Below are 13,877 nucleotides of genomic sequence, written 5' to 3'. Positions count from 1 at the left end.
GAGATTTACTACAATGACAATAGCATGAGGATATGAAACTCCGACAGCACTGCTTGGATATTATAACAAAAACTGCTGCACTATTTTGAAAAATTATACTTTGGACACGTGCTCATTTGTTTGAGAGATATATATACGATCACAGACAGTTTTACAACATAAATGCTGCTCAGATTGGATTATTTCTTGAAGAACGATGATGGAGAGCAGATTCAGAAGAAATGTGATGCAAACAATGGATAATATATCAATATTTCACGGATTTAATGCTTTCGTGGACAAAAAGTACTGTTTTTTGTTTTCCAATGGACATTTTACCCAAGTGCCATGGATTGGATTCATCTCGCGATCTATATTTCATTATAAAGGTATTAAGTTCTGTTTGATTTTTCGTGTTTTTATTTGCACACCCGACACAAATTAATTACTGGTGTTGGAGCATCTATATCTTTAAAAAAAATAACAATGTAGATTGACAGTAAAGCTTTAGATCTTTCTAATGATATAACTTGTTATCTTTATTATTATTTTAGATAGTATCTAAGATAGATAGCTCTTGCTAACATGGTCACGTCGAGCTAAGCGGGCGTGGTTTCAGCAACCAGTCACATGGGCTACTACTACGTCCCGCCTCTTTGCCCATTTTCAGTTATCCGGGACTGACGTGTGGTGACGCGCTACTAAGATGGCAGCGGCCTCATTTTCGCTTCAAAAATGATCTTCAGAACTGTATGGGTGATGTCACAGACACTACGTCCATATTTTTTTTTACAGTCTATGGTCATTACGTTATGTCTGTAAAAAGAAAGGAGTCCCAGCTAGTAGGCTATATGGCATGTAAGGATGCTGCAGGTAGCAGATTATTTATGCTGTGTCGATGTTTCAAACAGAGGTGGCGACAAAGAGACAAAACTTACAGACTGCAGCTTCAAAATATATGAAACAAAAAATATTTTCATCCTTTTGTACTGTTTATTTATTGCTTTCATCTGCCACAATAATGAAATGTCTTTGAATAATCATATTTGGATACAGTGCATACACTCGATCAGCATATTGCAATTTAATTATTTTTAATAGTCGTAATTTAAACATTTGAATCGATTGAAAGCCCTGGTGTAAATCTAATGTGTATTGTGTTGGATGATTTGTGTGGTGCAGGATACCCGCCTGAGCAAGCAGTCAAAGTTGCCCTGAGAACAGTGAGAGAATACTTGGAGCAAAACCACGAGAAGGTGTGTATGTGTGTGTGTGTCTGTGTCATTTCCCTATTGGTGTTCTTTTCTTGCCATTGTTGTTATTGTTCGATGAGGAACACGCCGTGGCAAACAGATGGTGGCTGCATAGGGACTTACTTTTCTGAGTCAGCATACACACGCGCACACATATAACCTCACAGTTTTAATTGGTTCCTAGCGGAGCTTATAGGCTTTGCAGAACAGCACAAATACAAAAAAAAAAAAAAAATCCACAAATGCATTGACACAACCGCTGGCCCCTGTGAGTTAATGTGAGCCCAGAGTAAATTTAACAGGAAATGAGCCATCAGGATGTCTTTGACAAAACTTCTGCTCATCCCATACTGCGGCCACTCTCTCTCTCTCTATCGCTCGCTCTCGATTCTTCCTGGTCACATCTGTGTCTCCTTTCCCCTTCTCTCATCTCTCACTGATCTTTCTCTCCTGTCCTGAGCTTTCATCTCACTCTGCACTGCGTGCTTAGTCGCTCTCGCCTTCTTCTATGCTACAGACATACAAAATGACAGAGACACTCTAATTACGGCAGACTAATTAACCAGCGCTTTGCTGCTTGCTAACCCCTTCACTTTCCATACGCGTCAAGAGAATAGTAGAGAATGGAAGAGAGAGGGTACTTTTATTGTTTGGATTTTTTTTGTTATCTATTTTTTTTAAATTATATTTATATTTTTATTATTCTAAAAATGGCATAATGTGTATCAGAGCATTTTCTTTGAGCAGGTAAAAAATATTTGGATGAGAAAATAATCAACAGTACTTAAAATTAAAATTACACTTTATTTTAAGGTGTCTGTGTTACAGTATAATTATATATTTAGGTACTGAGTAATAATAATTAACTAAATGAACTTACTATAGGGTTAGGATTAGGGTTAGTTGCATATAATATTGCTACAGTAACTACATGTAACATAGGTAACAAGGACATTAAAGTAAAGTTACCAATTTATATATATACAAAACATGTCTACATATATAAAAGGCCTTGGTTTTTAACAGTGAATGTGAGGAGTAACGGAAAAAAATAATGACAAAAGGTCACATAAAAGAAGGCAGTGCCGCCACATCACTGTGATTGGCTGATTACTCTGTCAATATGATAACGCCCACCTATTTTGAGTGCAGTCGGTCTGAATATCGACATGAATGCATCAGGCCGGTGGAAGTGGGTGGACTAATTAATTACAGATTGGTCAACTTGCTCTCTTGGACCACTCATGTCTAAATCAAATTTAACTTGAAATGATGAAATGTGACTGAGCCGGTTTTTAGTAAACACTTAACTTAGTTAAATTAAATGTGCTCCTCCATGTCCGCAACCTTCATGACATCTGCAGTGACTCGTTGACTCGTGGTTCCAAAAGAAGGCTACTGTTAATAATAAAAATAACCCAAAACAGTTAGTAGTAACAAATAAAAGCTATTTTTTAAACTTAGAAAATTTGATATGATTTGGTTTTACATATGTAGTATGGTAATATAAATAAACAAATATATTATGCTAATATTATCTTGTTGATAGTGTTTGGTAAATGGTTTGCCATGTGCTTTTAACCCAAAAACCATGTAAACATCAAATGGAAAACTTAACCTCCTCTTTTTCTGTAGTTCGCTACATATGTGCATCTTAATAATGTTACAAATGCTTTGGCAATGTAAAGCTTCATTTTGAATCCGAATCAGACAGATAAAGCGACACAAGAAAAGTGAGCCAGAGAGAGAGACATTTGGCAAAGTGGAATGAAAAAAGACAATGCTAGGCAGCAAAGAGAGAAAAATGAGAGTGAGAGAGATTTCAATGGCAGAGTAGGAGTGCTAGCTGGATGCAATGATGTGTTACAGGAACATGATTAGAAGCAGGAACAGCCCACCTGCCCTCACCACTGTTGTCATGGAGATGGAGGTTCTAGGATGCTGGCACGGATCTCGATGTATTCTTTTTATGTTGTTGCTTGCCATGAAGCATTTGGGACTGGTGCTGGTGTTCTGTCAAGGACAGTTAGGTCATTGGCACTGCGCCTCTCTGGCTAGAAAGACTCAGACATTAGAATATGCTAACCGATAGCTCCCAAGTGGTCTTTTTCGGCAGACCCTCTATTCACACAAAACCGAGAGGCTACAAGTCAAAAATCTGTGAAGAGGATAAATTAACATATTTTTAAATCAGTTATATGGAATATTCAAAGTTAAATTCATTCCACAAAAAATAATTTTCATATCTCAGTTTGTAAAAACAAACAAAAACTCTTTCACAGAAATGGACTTGCAGTGGAAGATAAAGAGTTTCTTTTATTTTCTCTGGGAATCAACAAATGTTGTCTTTATTTCATTCTTTAACTCCATTCACAAGAATTCCTGCTATAGCTTTAGAGGGTGTAGTAAGAATAAATGAGTATATTTGTTTAATTTGGCTGAAGATCATTTGTGATATATTATTTTGACTATGTTCTTGTGAGTTGTGTCTGTGTGGTTCTGTCTGCGTCTGCAGTGCAGTAGCAAAATCAGCACAAAAGTAATATTCTCTGTGGTCATTTATTTTTTATTTCTTGTCTCTTTTCCTGCTGTTTTTATCTTCTGTCAGCTGGACCGGGTGATCTTCTGTGTGTTTCTGAAGTCTGACAAAGAGCTCTATGAAACAATGTTGTCTGCATACTTCCCACAAGGTATGTTACACACACACAGACAATGGGTTTCTGTTTTTTGGGGACTTTACATAGACATGATTATTTGTATACTGTACAAAGTGTATATTCTATCCCATAACCCTGCTACTAAACATAGCCTTCACATAAAACTTTCTGCATTTTACATTTTCAAAAAAAAACATAATTTCCTCATGAGGACCAAAAAATGTCTCCACAAAGTCAAAAACTGGTATTACTATCTTTGTGGGGACATTTTGTCCTCACAAGTTGGGTTTACCACAACACACACACAACACCTGCCTATGCTTAAAGTGATAGTTCACCCAAAAATGAAAATTATCCCATAATTTACTAACTCTCAAGCCATCCTAGGTGTATATGACTTTCTTCTTTCAGCCAAACACAATCAGAGTTATATTAATAAATATCCTGGCTCGTCCAAGCTTTATAATGGGAGTGAATGGAGGATGAGATTTTGAAGTCCAAAAAAGTGCATCCCTCTATCATAAAACATACTCCACACAGCTCCGGGGGGTTAATAAAGGCCTTCTGAAGTGAATCGGTGCATTTGTGTAAGTCAAACATCCTTATTTAAAACTTTATAAAGTAAAATAACAAGCTCCCGGCACGACAGCCATACACATTTGACTTAACTTCCGCGACGTAGTACACAATGACATGGCGTACTACGCGTTCTAACATAGGACATAGCGTAGTACATCATGTAGTAGTGTAGATCATCATTAGCCGCTTTTCCACTGTCGGGCCAGTGCGAGCCAGGGCTAACAGCGTGCCGGGCTGGGCCTGTGGCCACAGACCTTAGGCAACAAGGCCAAAATCAAGTTGCGTTTCCACTGCGGTCCGCTAGCTCCTCAGCGCTGATCTAAAAACCGCCCTTAAACACACCTCCCTTGATCAAAAGTCACACAACCCAACCCAACCCATTTCAGCGTGTAGACCATCACCTGACTACGATTAGCTCCGCCTTTCACCTCGGCCACGCCTCAAGCCCCAGCTGGCCCGCTTTGGACCAAGGTTTTCGGCGGGCCGAAGGAAGCACCGAAGAGGCATGATCAAGCCCCGGAAGTGACAGTGGAAACGCGACCGCCCCTGGCACACACTAGCACGCCCGCCTTTGGCCCGGCAGTGGAAACGCGGCTATTGATTCGCTTCAGAAGGCCTTTATTAACCCCCTGGAGCCACGTGGAGTATGTTTTATGATCGATGGATGCACTTTTTTGGACTTCAAAAACTCATCCTCCATTCACTCCCATTATAAAGCTTGGACGAGCCAGGATATTTTTAATATTACTCTGATTGTGTTTGGCACCCAGGATGGCTTGAGGGTGAGTAAAATTATGAGGTAATTTTCATTTTTCGGTGAACTAACCCTTTGAGGGTTTTTAAAGTGACTTCTTCCAAACATTATTCTTTACTGTGCCATTTTTATTTTGTTTTAACATCGATTTGATTTCATTCGGATGTTAGCTGATATTCACAATTATTAAATTTCATAATGACCCTTGATTATATTGATGCTTTCTAAACAAAGATTACACAGTTTACATATACATTTCAAAAACCTAAAGTATTTTCATCTCAGATCCTTCCAACAGTCCCTCCCTCAGTGAGAGGACAGGTAATTGTTATTCCTGACTGTGACGCCAGTGTATTTATGTCAGTTTTTTTTTCTGTGTTCTGAGACACAGAGTACAAACTAGTGCAGTTTAAAGTAATTCTTATGTGATAGCTCTACGTGTGTAGCCTGCACTGATAACAAACTAACACTGACTACATTAGCATTTTTAATAGATGCAGTGTTTACGTTGTTAAAAGAAATTAATTAAAAAGCAGCACACTGACTAATTTAGTATTACATACTACTAAATTTGATGCCCTTATTAAACATCCCCAAACATATTGACTGGTACTGTACTTTTTTTTTAAATGTAACATGTTGCATGACGAACCTTGCTCGAAAATTCACAGTTATGACATGATGTTATTGAGATCTCACACTGCGGCTGAACTCTCTAAGCATTATGTGTTCGTGTAGATGTCTGATGCTGTATATGTGTGTATGTGTGCTCTATTAGACCCTGTTTTTCACCTCCAGGCTCACCGCCAAAGAGCAAATTATGAGAGAATGTCATAGTTGCTGTGGAAACGCCACACAACCTGCAAACCCGCCACATCACTGTCTCACTTTTACCTGATGCAGCCCCTACAAGCAACAACAGCTGCCTGACACCACCTGATTTATTCATATCATCAAACCAGCGCTACATGGATTTCTGTGATTGGTATCAGCTTCAAGTTAGGAGTCATACTGCTTTTGGATTTGTGTTAATATTGTTAACAATGTATGCTTAGAAGTGGTAGATCACACAAAAATTAAAATTCTGTCATTTACTCACCCTCATGTATCCATTTTTTCCTTCTTTTTTCTGTCTATACAATAGAAATCAGTATTTTCTTTTCTGTTCAGCAGAAGAAATAAATGCATGCGTGTTTGGAAAGACATGAGGGTGAGTAAATGATTACTGAATTGTCATTTTTAGGTGAAACACACACACACACAAAAAAAACGCTTTCATAAATAATGTTTTTCTAGTTGATTTCAAAATTAGTATCATACCTATGTATAGCCATTTATGTCTCAAATATGCCGTAGTCTCATTATTAATCCTTCCAGGAACAATTTCCTGCAATTACTATATGATTTGCACGGCATTAACATTTAAATTATAGAAGATAACATACATGAATATTGTTTATAGAGTTGAATAAAAACTGAATTAAGGCAATCAAAGAAACCAAAAGAGTATGTCAACGGTTGTAACGCTTAACCTATAATGAAAGTGCACTATTTGTACTTCTTCAATGTACTTTCTGTCTTCCAGTATGATAAAAGACCCTCATTAAAGTCAACTCCTCTCTCTGAACTAATGGCTGGGGCGGCTCTTAATGCAACTTTCATTAATTACACCGTAAGCCTTCAAGTTAATAGTATAATGTCAGCAAATAGATTTAAAACAAATGAAATATTTTGAAATATTGATGCAGATTGATTTTGTGAAATTCCCTGTTAAAGGACAAGAACTCCTAATTGTTTTGCGACAATTTCATTTTTTTTCCCCCCACTCGGATCGTACGGTTTGAGCATCTTTCATAGCCCTTCTAAAAAAAGATGAGTCTCCTTTCATCTCAACATGCTGCTGTTTCTGTGAAAGAAAGGAGAGAGTGAGGGAGGCAGATGAAAAAGAAAGAGAGGGAGAGATGAGTTTAATAAACTCATCTGAAGCAATTTTCATTTTTTAATAAGCGACAGGCAGCTCAGATACTGTCATCAGGCAAGCTTCTTCAAATAATGAGAGCGGAGGAGAAAAAAAAGGGAGCACAAGAGAGAGAGGGAGGAAGAGCTCAGCAGAGTAATTATCCTAAATCCAGACTTCATCACCGTCCCATCAGCACTTCTCTCTTCCTTTCCTCCCTCTTGCAATCCAGCTCTGTGTCCCTCTCTCTAGCCCTCTTAGTAAAGTGTTATTTAATTTGCTGTACTGGCACAGCGAAAGCAGCCAATGTAGGGCTGTTGCTGAAATAGTAACCCTTCAGTGACGATTACACTGGAGTGCATCCTATACGCCAGCAGCAGAACCACAGAGGGATGAGAGCTCTCTTTTTTGCCGCTCTCTCCCCCTTATCTCTCTCTCCCATGCCCTCATGTGCTCGTTTTCAATGATCCTATCATGTCTCTCTCTCTCGTTCCCTCCAGCTGCGTTCCGTGTGTATCGTCAGGCTCATAACCCCAGATTCTGCCAGTCAAACGGAGCTTGCCATCACTGGCGGCCCTGCCATTTCATCCTGGTGTTCTGTCGCAGTCTGTAGTCACTTCAGTCTGGTTTAATCTTGTGGATGCAACCAGAAGGATCATGAGGTTTTTGGAGCCAAGTGGATTTTGAATGTGACTTCCCAAATAATTATTTTTATCTTTTGATTTTTAAGTTGCATTATTATTGTAGCTTAAAAAAAAAAAAAAAGTTCTATAACTGCTTCCTTTTTTTTTTTTCATCCTTCCTTTTTTTTCATCCTTGTGTCACTTAAAACACTTTTACTTTCTTCATTGAACACAGTAGGCGATCATCAAAATGTCAACGCTAATTATTTCCAGACAACGAAAAGTTGCACTTTTGTTCAGTTTAGAACTGAACAGAGCTGTATTAATGCATGCGTGAACAAGCAGTAGCCTACGCTCCATCCTTGCTCACTTTGTCCTCAGCCACTGGCCTGGCATTTACTATTTTTAAATATGTTCTTAAAATTAAATGTCCTTGTTTGGCTTCTATTTTGGGGTTTGAGAAAGTAGTGGAAGTTTTATACTTGGTTCAGCACCTTTGGTCCTGACAGCTCCCTGCTAAGGCTAATAACGAAGTTCTACTTAATAGAGCTGTTCGGTCATGACGTCAACTTGTAGGTCAAGCCAGAAGGCTAATTCACCATGAGTTCCCTCACGAATTTCTTAAAGGTTTTTATGAATACCAGTTTTTGATTTATGAGTAAAATAAGGTCTGTGGGTTAGCATTAAAGAGACTTTCACATTTCGTTCTACAACATAAATTACACACACCCTAAGTTGCTCGATAAGGATTGAAAATGATTAGAAAAGGTTCATTTTCTTCTGGTATTTAGGACTACAAACTGTGCAGCTCTACAACAAACAGCTGTTTTGGGACACAGGCTCCATCAAAATAAGGTAAGAACTAAATTAAAATCACCTTTTTTGCAGGTGTTTACATAGGAGGATTTAAATATTTTTCTGTTTTTCTTTTCTTTTTTCTTTTTTTTTTTGTGCCACACCCTACATTTTTCTCTTTCAAGAAATCATTTAACTCTTATAAGCCTGTAAGTCACAATAAGGAAGAAAAGACCATCTCAACTTCCATTTCATGCTGACTAAAAGGTGTAATGTAGGCTAATGACCCCACCAAAAGCAAAAATTGAAGATTAAATCTTCTAACCACCCTTAAAGGAAGGGTATCACACACAGTTTCTGCCAATCTCATGTTAATCTTGAGTACATCAACAGTAACAATGCATCCTTCATATCTCCGAAAAAGTCTTTAGTTTTATCATATTTATAAAAGATAGATACGCTAAACCGAGTCTTTCCGAAAAAAGCTGAGCTCCTGGAGTTGTGCCTGCTGTCAGTGCCGTGGGCGGAGCTAAAGAGTCACAAGCGCATGCAACTTTTGTGTAGAGTTCGTCTGCTAGCTACAACATCATTATAAATAAAACAGGGAACAAAAACGTTCATGGTGTTTACATTATATGCACTTGCGCGCCGATTGCCAACAAAACACAGACATCTGATGCAGCTTTACTCACCACCCGCGATCTGCAAATCCAGCGCCAAACTGGGACTTGTTTACAAAGTATTCATCACCGAAATCCCGGGAACAAACATACATGCACAACTCCGTTGCTGCTCCGGAAAAACAAACTTCTTCCACTGTTCCCTTGAAGCTGGGTTTTTTGGGAAGCTGAAAAAGGTAATCTTTCCCTCACAACCAAAAACACACTCCTTCGGTAAAAGGAGCTGCATCTCATTTCGAAGGCTGCGTCCTTCGGAGGTCGCATTTGAAGGCTGAATACTTCATCAAGGATGTCATATTTAAGAAAAGTAACCGTTAAAAAAAATAACATATTCATTGTAAGGTGTAAAATACTGTAATTTCTTTCTTACTTTGCAATCTAATGGTTATTTTTCTTAAATGAGACTGCCTCGATGATGTATGCAGCCTTCAAAGGGTGCAGCCCCTGAATTGGGACACAGCCATTATTGCAAAATCTCTCTGCTTAGCGCGTTGATGGGCGTGCTCTTGCTCTGGGTGATGTGTGTGCGCACGCTTATCAGGATAAAGTTCCTATACAAGGAATTCTGCTCTCTTTTGACGTCATACAGGCCATACTCGGGGAAAAAAAAAAAAAACTCTCCGAAACCGGAAGTAGTGTATTTGGCACAGAAATACTCCGTCATACGTCCAAACTCGTGTTTTGAAACTTTGTCCATGTTTAGCATGAGAATGCAACAGTGTAAATAAGTCACCCAATTACACAATTACAATTACACCCCCCCTTCTTTAAACAATATATACTACATTTCTGACAGGTTCTTATGATTCTATTGCATTTGTTCCCACATAAATAGAAAGACTGGCTCCTTGGTGTAAAATAAAGTGTGGTTGTGTGACTATAGCCCCCACAAGTTAAAGGCATCTGTTAGTCTGTATATATTAAGATAACCATGAACTCACCTATAGGAATCCCAAGGACTGCGAGATACCTCATCTCACTGAGGGAGCGGACGAGCCGGTAAATGAGTGTGAGTGTTGGAGTCGGATGGGGTTAGGAGTTGGTTGCTGATGTTTATGGATGCTGGAGGAGATGCTGGCGTGGGGGGCTGCTTGTGAAATGAAAATGGATCTTTAGCAGAACCCAGGACACTCTGCTGCCCCTCAAGATCAATTCACTGATTTACTAGCTGAAAGCCTGTCAGAGCCAGAAACACCAGCGTTGAGGGGAGTAGAGGAGGTGGGGGGGTGATGTAGGGTTGAAGGAGACATCAGAACTTTGAGTAGAGTTACATATGAGGAGAAAGTTCATCAAATATTTGGTGAATGTTTTATCATTATACAGTTAGACTTTTCAAATGTACCAGAATTTGCTTATCTTCTCTGAGGAGCAGAGTGTAGGTGGTTTTAGGTAACAGCCCTTCTGTGCATCAATTCGGTTCCTTTTAATTAAATACATCGTTTACTTGTTCTTCTCCAGTAAACACTGCAGCTGCACAACACATTGTGAGAGAATTATTTTTAGTGAAGCGTCAGAGAAGTTAAGCTGCAGCTCCTGCAGAGCATCTACCTACAGCCTGTGTGTGTCTCTTTGTTGGCGTCTACTGAAATATTAAAGATGTTTACTGTATTGTGTGAGAGGCGATATCGTCTCTTTCTGTCAGACAAATGCGTAGCGTATATCTAATTTAATATTTCTAATATAATATTTAACATTTGCAAAAGTCCCAGAACACATGGAGGCAGTTAAAATAACATTATAGTTTGTTTACCACATTACTCTGCAGCAACATGGTGCTGAACATTATTATCTCCGTAATATTCAATTCAAGGAATTGTTCTTAAGAATTGTTTTTCAACACAGAACGCATTGTTGTGTTTAAAAACGTGAGAAAAAAACAGCCTAACAATAGCTACACTCTAAAAAATGCTGTGTTAAAAACAACCCAAGTTGGGTTAAATATGGACAAACCCAGTGATTGGGTTGTTTTGACCAAGCAGTTGGGTTAAATGTTTGCCCAATGTGCTGGGTAGTTTTATTTAACTCAACTATTGTTTAAAAATGACTATATGGCTGGCTTAAAATGAGCGCAAAATATGTTGGAAATTAAAAATCAGACACATAATTACTAGAGGCAACAATAATAATCAAAAGATTAACATTTATTAATAAGCAATTTAATAAATGTTTATTATTTAATTATTATTAATTAAACATATTAATAAATGTTATTTTCCAACCTATTTTGGGTTCATTTTAAGTGATCAATAAAGTGATTTTTAAACATCAGTTGAGTTAAATAAAACTACCCAGCAGGTTGGGTTAAAGATTTTTTAGAGTGTAGGCTCTATTAGCATCCATACCAATGGACGAGGTGGATACTGATTGGTCGGTTATTGGCTGGGGGAAAAATCGAGTGGGGGTTCAATCTTCAACTGGCTGGCGGCAGCAGCCACTGGCAGGTCACGTGACCTGGTGGCAGCTGCCAGTCTGATTCTGGCAGGTCACGTGACCTGGCAGTGGCGCTGGTGGCAGCTGCCAGTCTGATTCTGGCCGGTCACGTGACCTGGCAGTGGCGCTGGTGGCAGCTGCCAGTCTTGATTCTGGCAGGTCTGTCAGCGGAGGCTGGCAGAGTGTAACGCGTTCCTTATTTCTATCGTTGCGTGGAAATACATAATTTTATAATTATTAATATAATATTATGACTCTATTCTTTTGTATGGTTGACGTTTTAGATGGGTTTATCTCAATTAAAGCAGTCAAATGACCGTGATCTCAACTGGTGGAAAATTACGCTCAGCCCAGCCAGCCACTGCTGAGACGCGAGTATAACGCGTTCTCTAATCACTCTCGCTGCATGGAAATACATAATTTTATCATTATTAATATAATATTATTACTCTGTTCTTTTGTATGGTTGACGTTTTAGATGGGTTTTTCTCAATTAAAGCAGTCAAATGACCGTGATCTCAACTGGTGGAAAATGACGCTCAGCCCAGCCAGCCACTGCTGAGACGCGAGTAGTATAACGCGTTCTCTAATCTCTCTCGCTGCATGGAAATACATAATGTTATTATTATTAATATAATATTATGACTCTTTTCTTTTGTATGGTTGACGTTTTAGATGGGTTTATCTCAATTAAAGCAGTCAAATGACCGTGATCTCAACTGGTGGAAAATGACGCTCAGCCCAGCCAGCCACTGCTGAGACGCGAGTAGCCTATAACGCGTTCTCTAATCTCTCTCGCTGCATGGAAATACATAATGTTATTATTATTAATATAATATTATGACTCTGTTCTTTTGTATGATTGACGTTTTAGATGGGTTTATCTCAATTAAAGCAGTCAAATGACCGTGATCTCAACTGGTGGAAAATGACGCTCAGCCCAGCCAGCCACTGCTGAGACGCGAGTAGCCTATAACGCGTTCTCTAATCACTCTCGCTGCATGGAAATACATAATGTTATTATTATTAATATAATATTATGACTCTGTTCTTTTGTATGGTTGACGTTTTAGATGGGTTTATCTCAATTAAAGCAGTCAAATGACCGTGATCTCAACTGGTGGAAAATGACGCTCAGCCCAGCCAGCCACTGCTGAGACGCGAGTAGTATAACGCGTTCTCTAATCACTCTCGCTGCATGGAAATACATAATTTTATTATTATTAATATAATATTATGACTCTGTTCTTTTGTATGGTTGACGTTTTAGATGGGTTTATCTCAATTAAAGCAGTCAAATGACCGTGATCTCAACTGGTGGAAAATGACGCTCAGCCCAGCCAGCCACTGCTGAGACGCGAGTAGTATAACGCGTTCTCTAATCACTCTCGCTGCATGGAAATACATAATTTTATCATTATTAATATAATATTATGACTCTGTTCTTTTGTATGGTTGACGTTTTAGATGGGTTTATCTCAATTAAAGCAGTCAAATGACCGTGATCTCAACTGGTGGAAAATTACGCTCAGCCCAGCCAGCCACTGCTGAGACGCGAGTAGTATAACGCGTTCTCTAATCACTCTCGCTGCATGGAAATACATAATTTTATTATTATTAATATAATATTATGACTCTGTTCTTTTGTATGGTTGACGTTTTAGATGGGTTTATCTCAATTAAAGCAGTCAAATGACCGTGATCTCAACTGGTGGAAAATTACGCTCAGCCCAGCCAGCCACTGCTGAGACGCGAGTATAACGTGTTCTCTAATCACTCTTGCAGCATGGAAATACATAATTTTATTATTATTAATACAATCTTATGACTCTGTTCTTTTGTATGATTCACGACCGTGATCCTGACTGGTTGCTACTGATGATGCTTCTCTGGATGCTCAACCAGCCGCTTCCTCTGTCATTAAGGATTTATTTATTTATTTATTTATTTATTTATTTTTAAGCTTGTGTTTTAAGTCTGTAATAGGCTACTACTAATAATGATAACATAATTTTTTTTTTTTTTTTTTTAAAAAGCTGCAAACTTTGTTATTAATTCCTTATAGGATGAGTCTTTCATTTTTTTATCTTTAAAATGAGTGTCACGTCATTTTGTTTAACTGAATAAAGATGTTGTTTGCAATTTTGTGTGTTAAGTCTTAGATTTCAAA

General features: G+C 38.4%; 1 protein-coding gene across 2 annotated transcripts in view; it reads left to right on the top strand.

Annotated features, from left to right (window-relative positions):
- Positions 1-7,270, top strand: part of macrod1 (mono-ADP ribosylhydrolase 1) — a 77,809-nt gene extending 70,539 nt beyond the window's left edge. Inside the window, exons 8-11 of one of the 2 annotated variants that reach the window (XR_010894586.1) lie at positions 1,162-1,235; positions 3,841-3,922; positions 6,021-6,432; positions 6,808-6,894. Coding sequence is in view for 1 of the 2 variants with exons in the window: in XM_067381390.1 (XP_067237491.1) it covers positions 1,162-1,235; positions 3,841-3,922; positions 6,021-6,046 (182 nt within the window). In the remaining variant the exon portion in view is untranslated. Of the gene's footprint in view, positions 1-1,161; positions 1,236-3,840; positions 3,923-6,020 lie in introns of both variants that reach the window. The other variant, XM_067381390.1, reaches the window with a different exon arrangement.
- Positions 7,271-13,877: the final 6,607 nt, after the last annotated feature.

Source organism: Chanodichthys erythropterus, chromosome 1, assembly GCF_024489055.1.
Source record: "Chanodichthys erythropterus isolate Z2021 chromosome 1, ASM2448905v1, whole genome shotgun sequence".
In the NCBI taxonomy this organism is placed as follows: Eukaryota; Metazoa; Chordata; class Actinopteri; order Cypriniformes; family Xenocyprididae; genus Chanodichthys; species Chanodichthys erythropterus.
The sequence above is the reverse complement of the archived record's forward strand: the minus strand, read 5'-3'. Positions and strand labels throughout refer to the sequence as shown.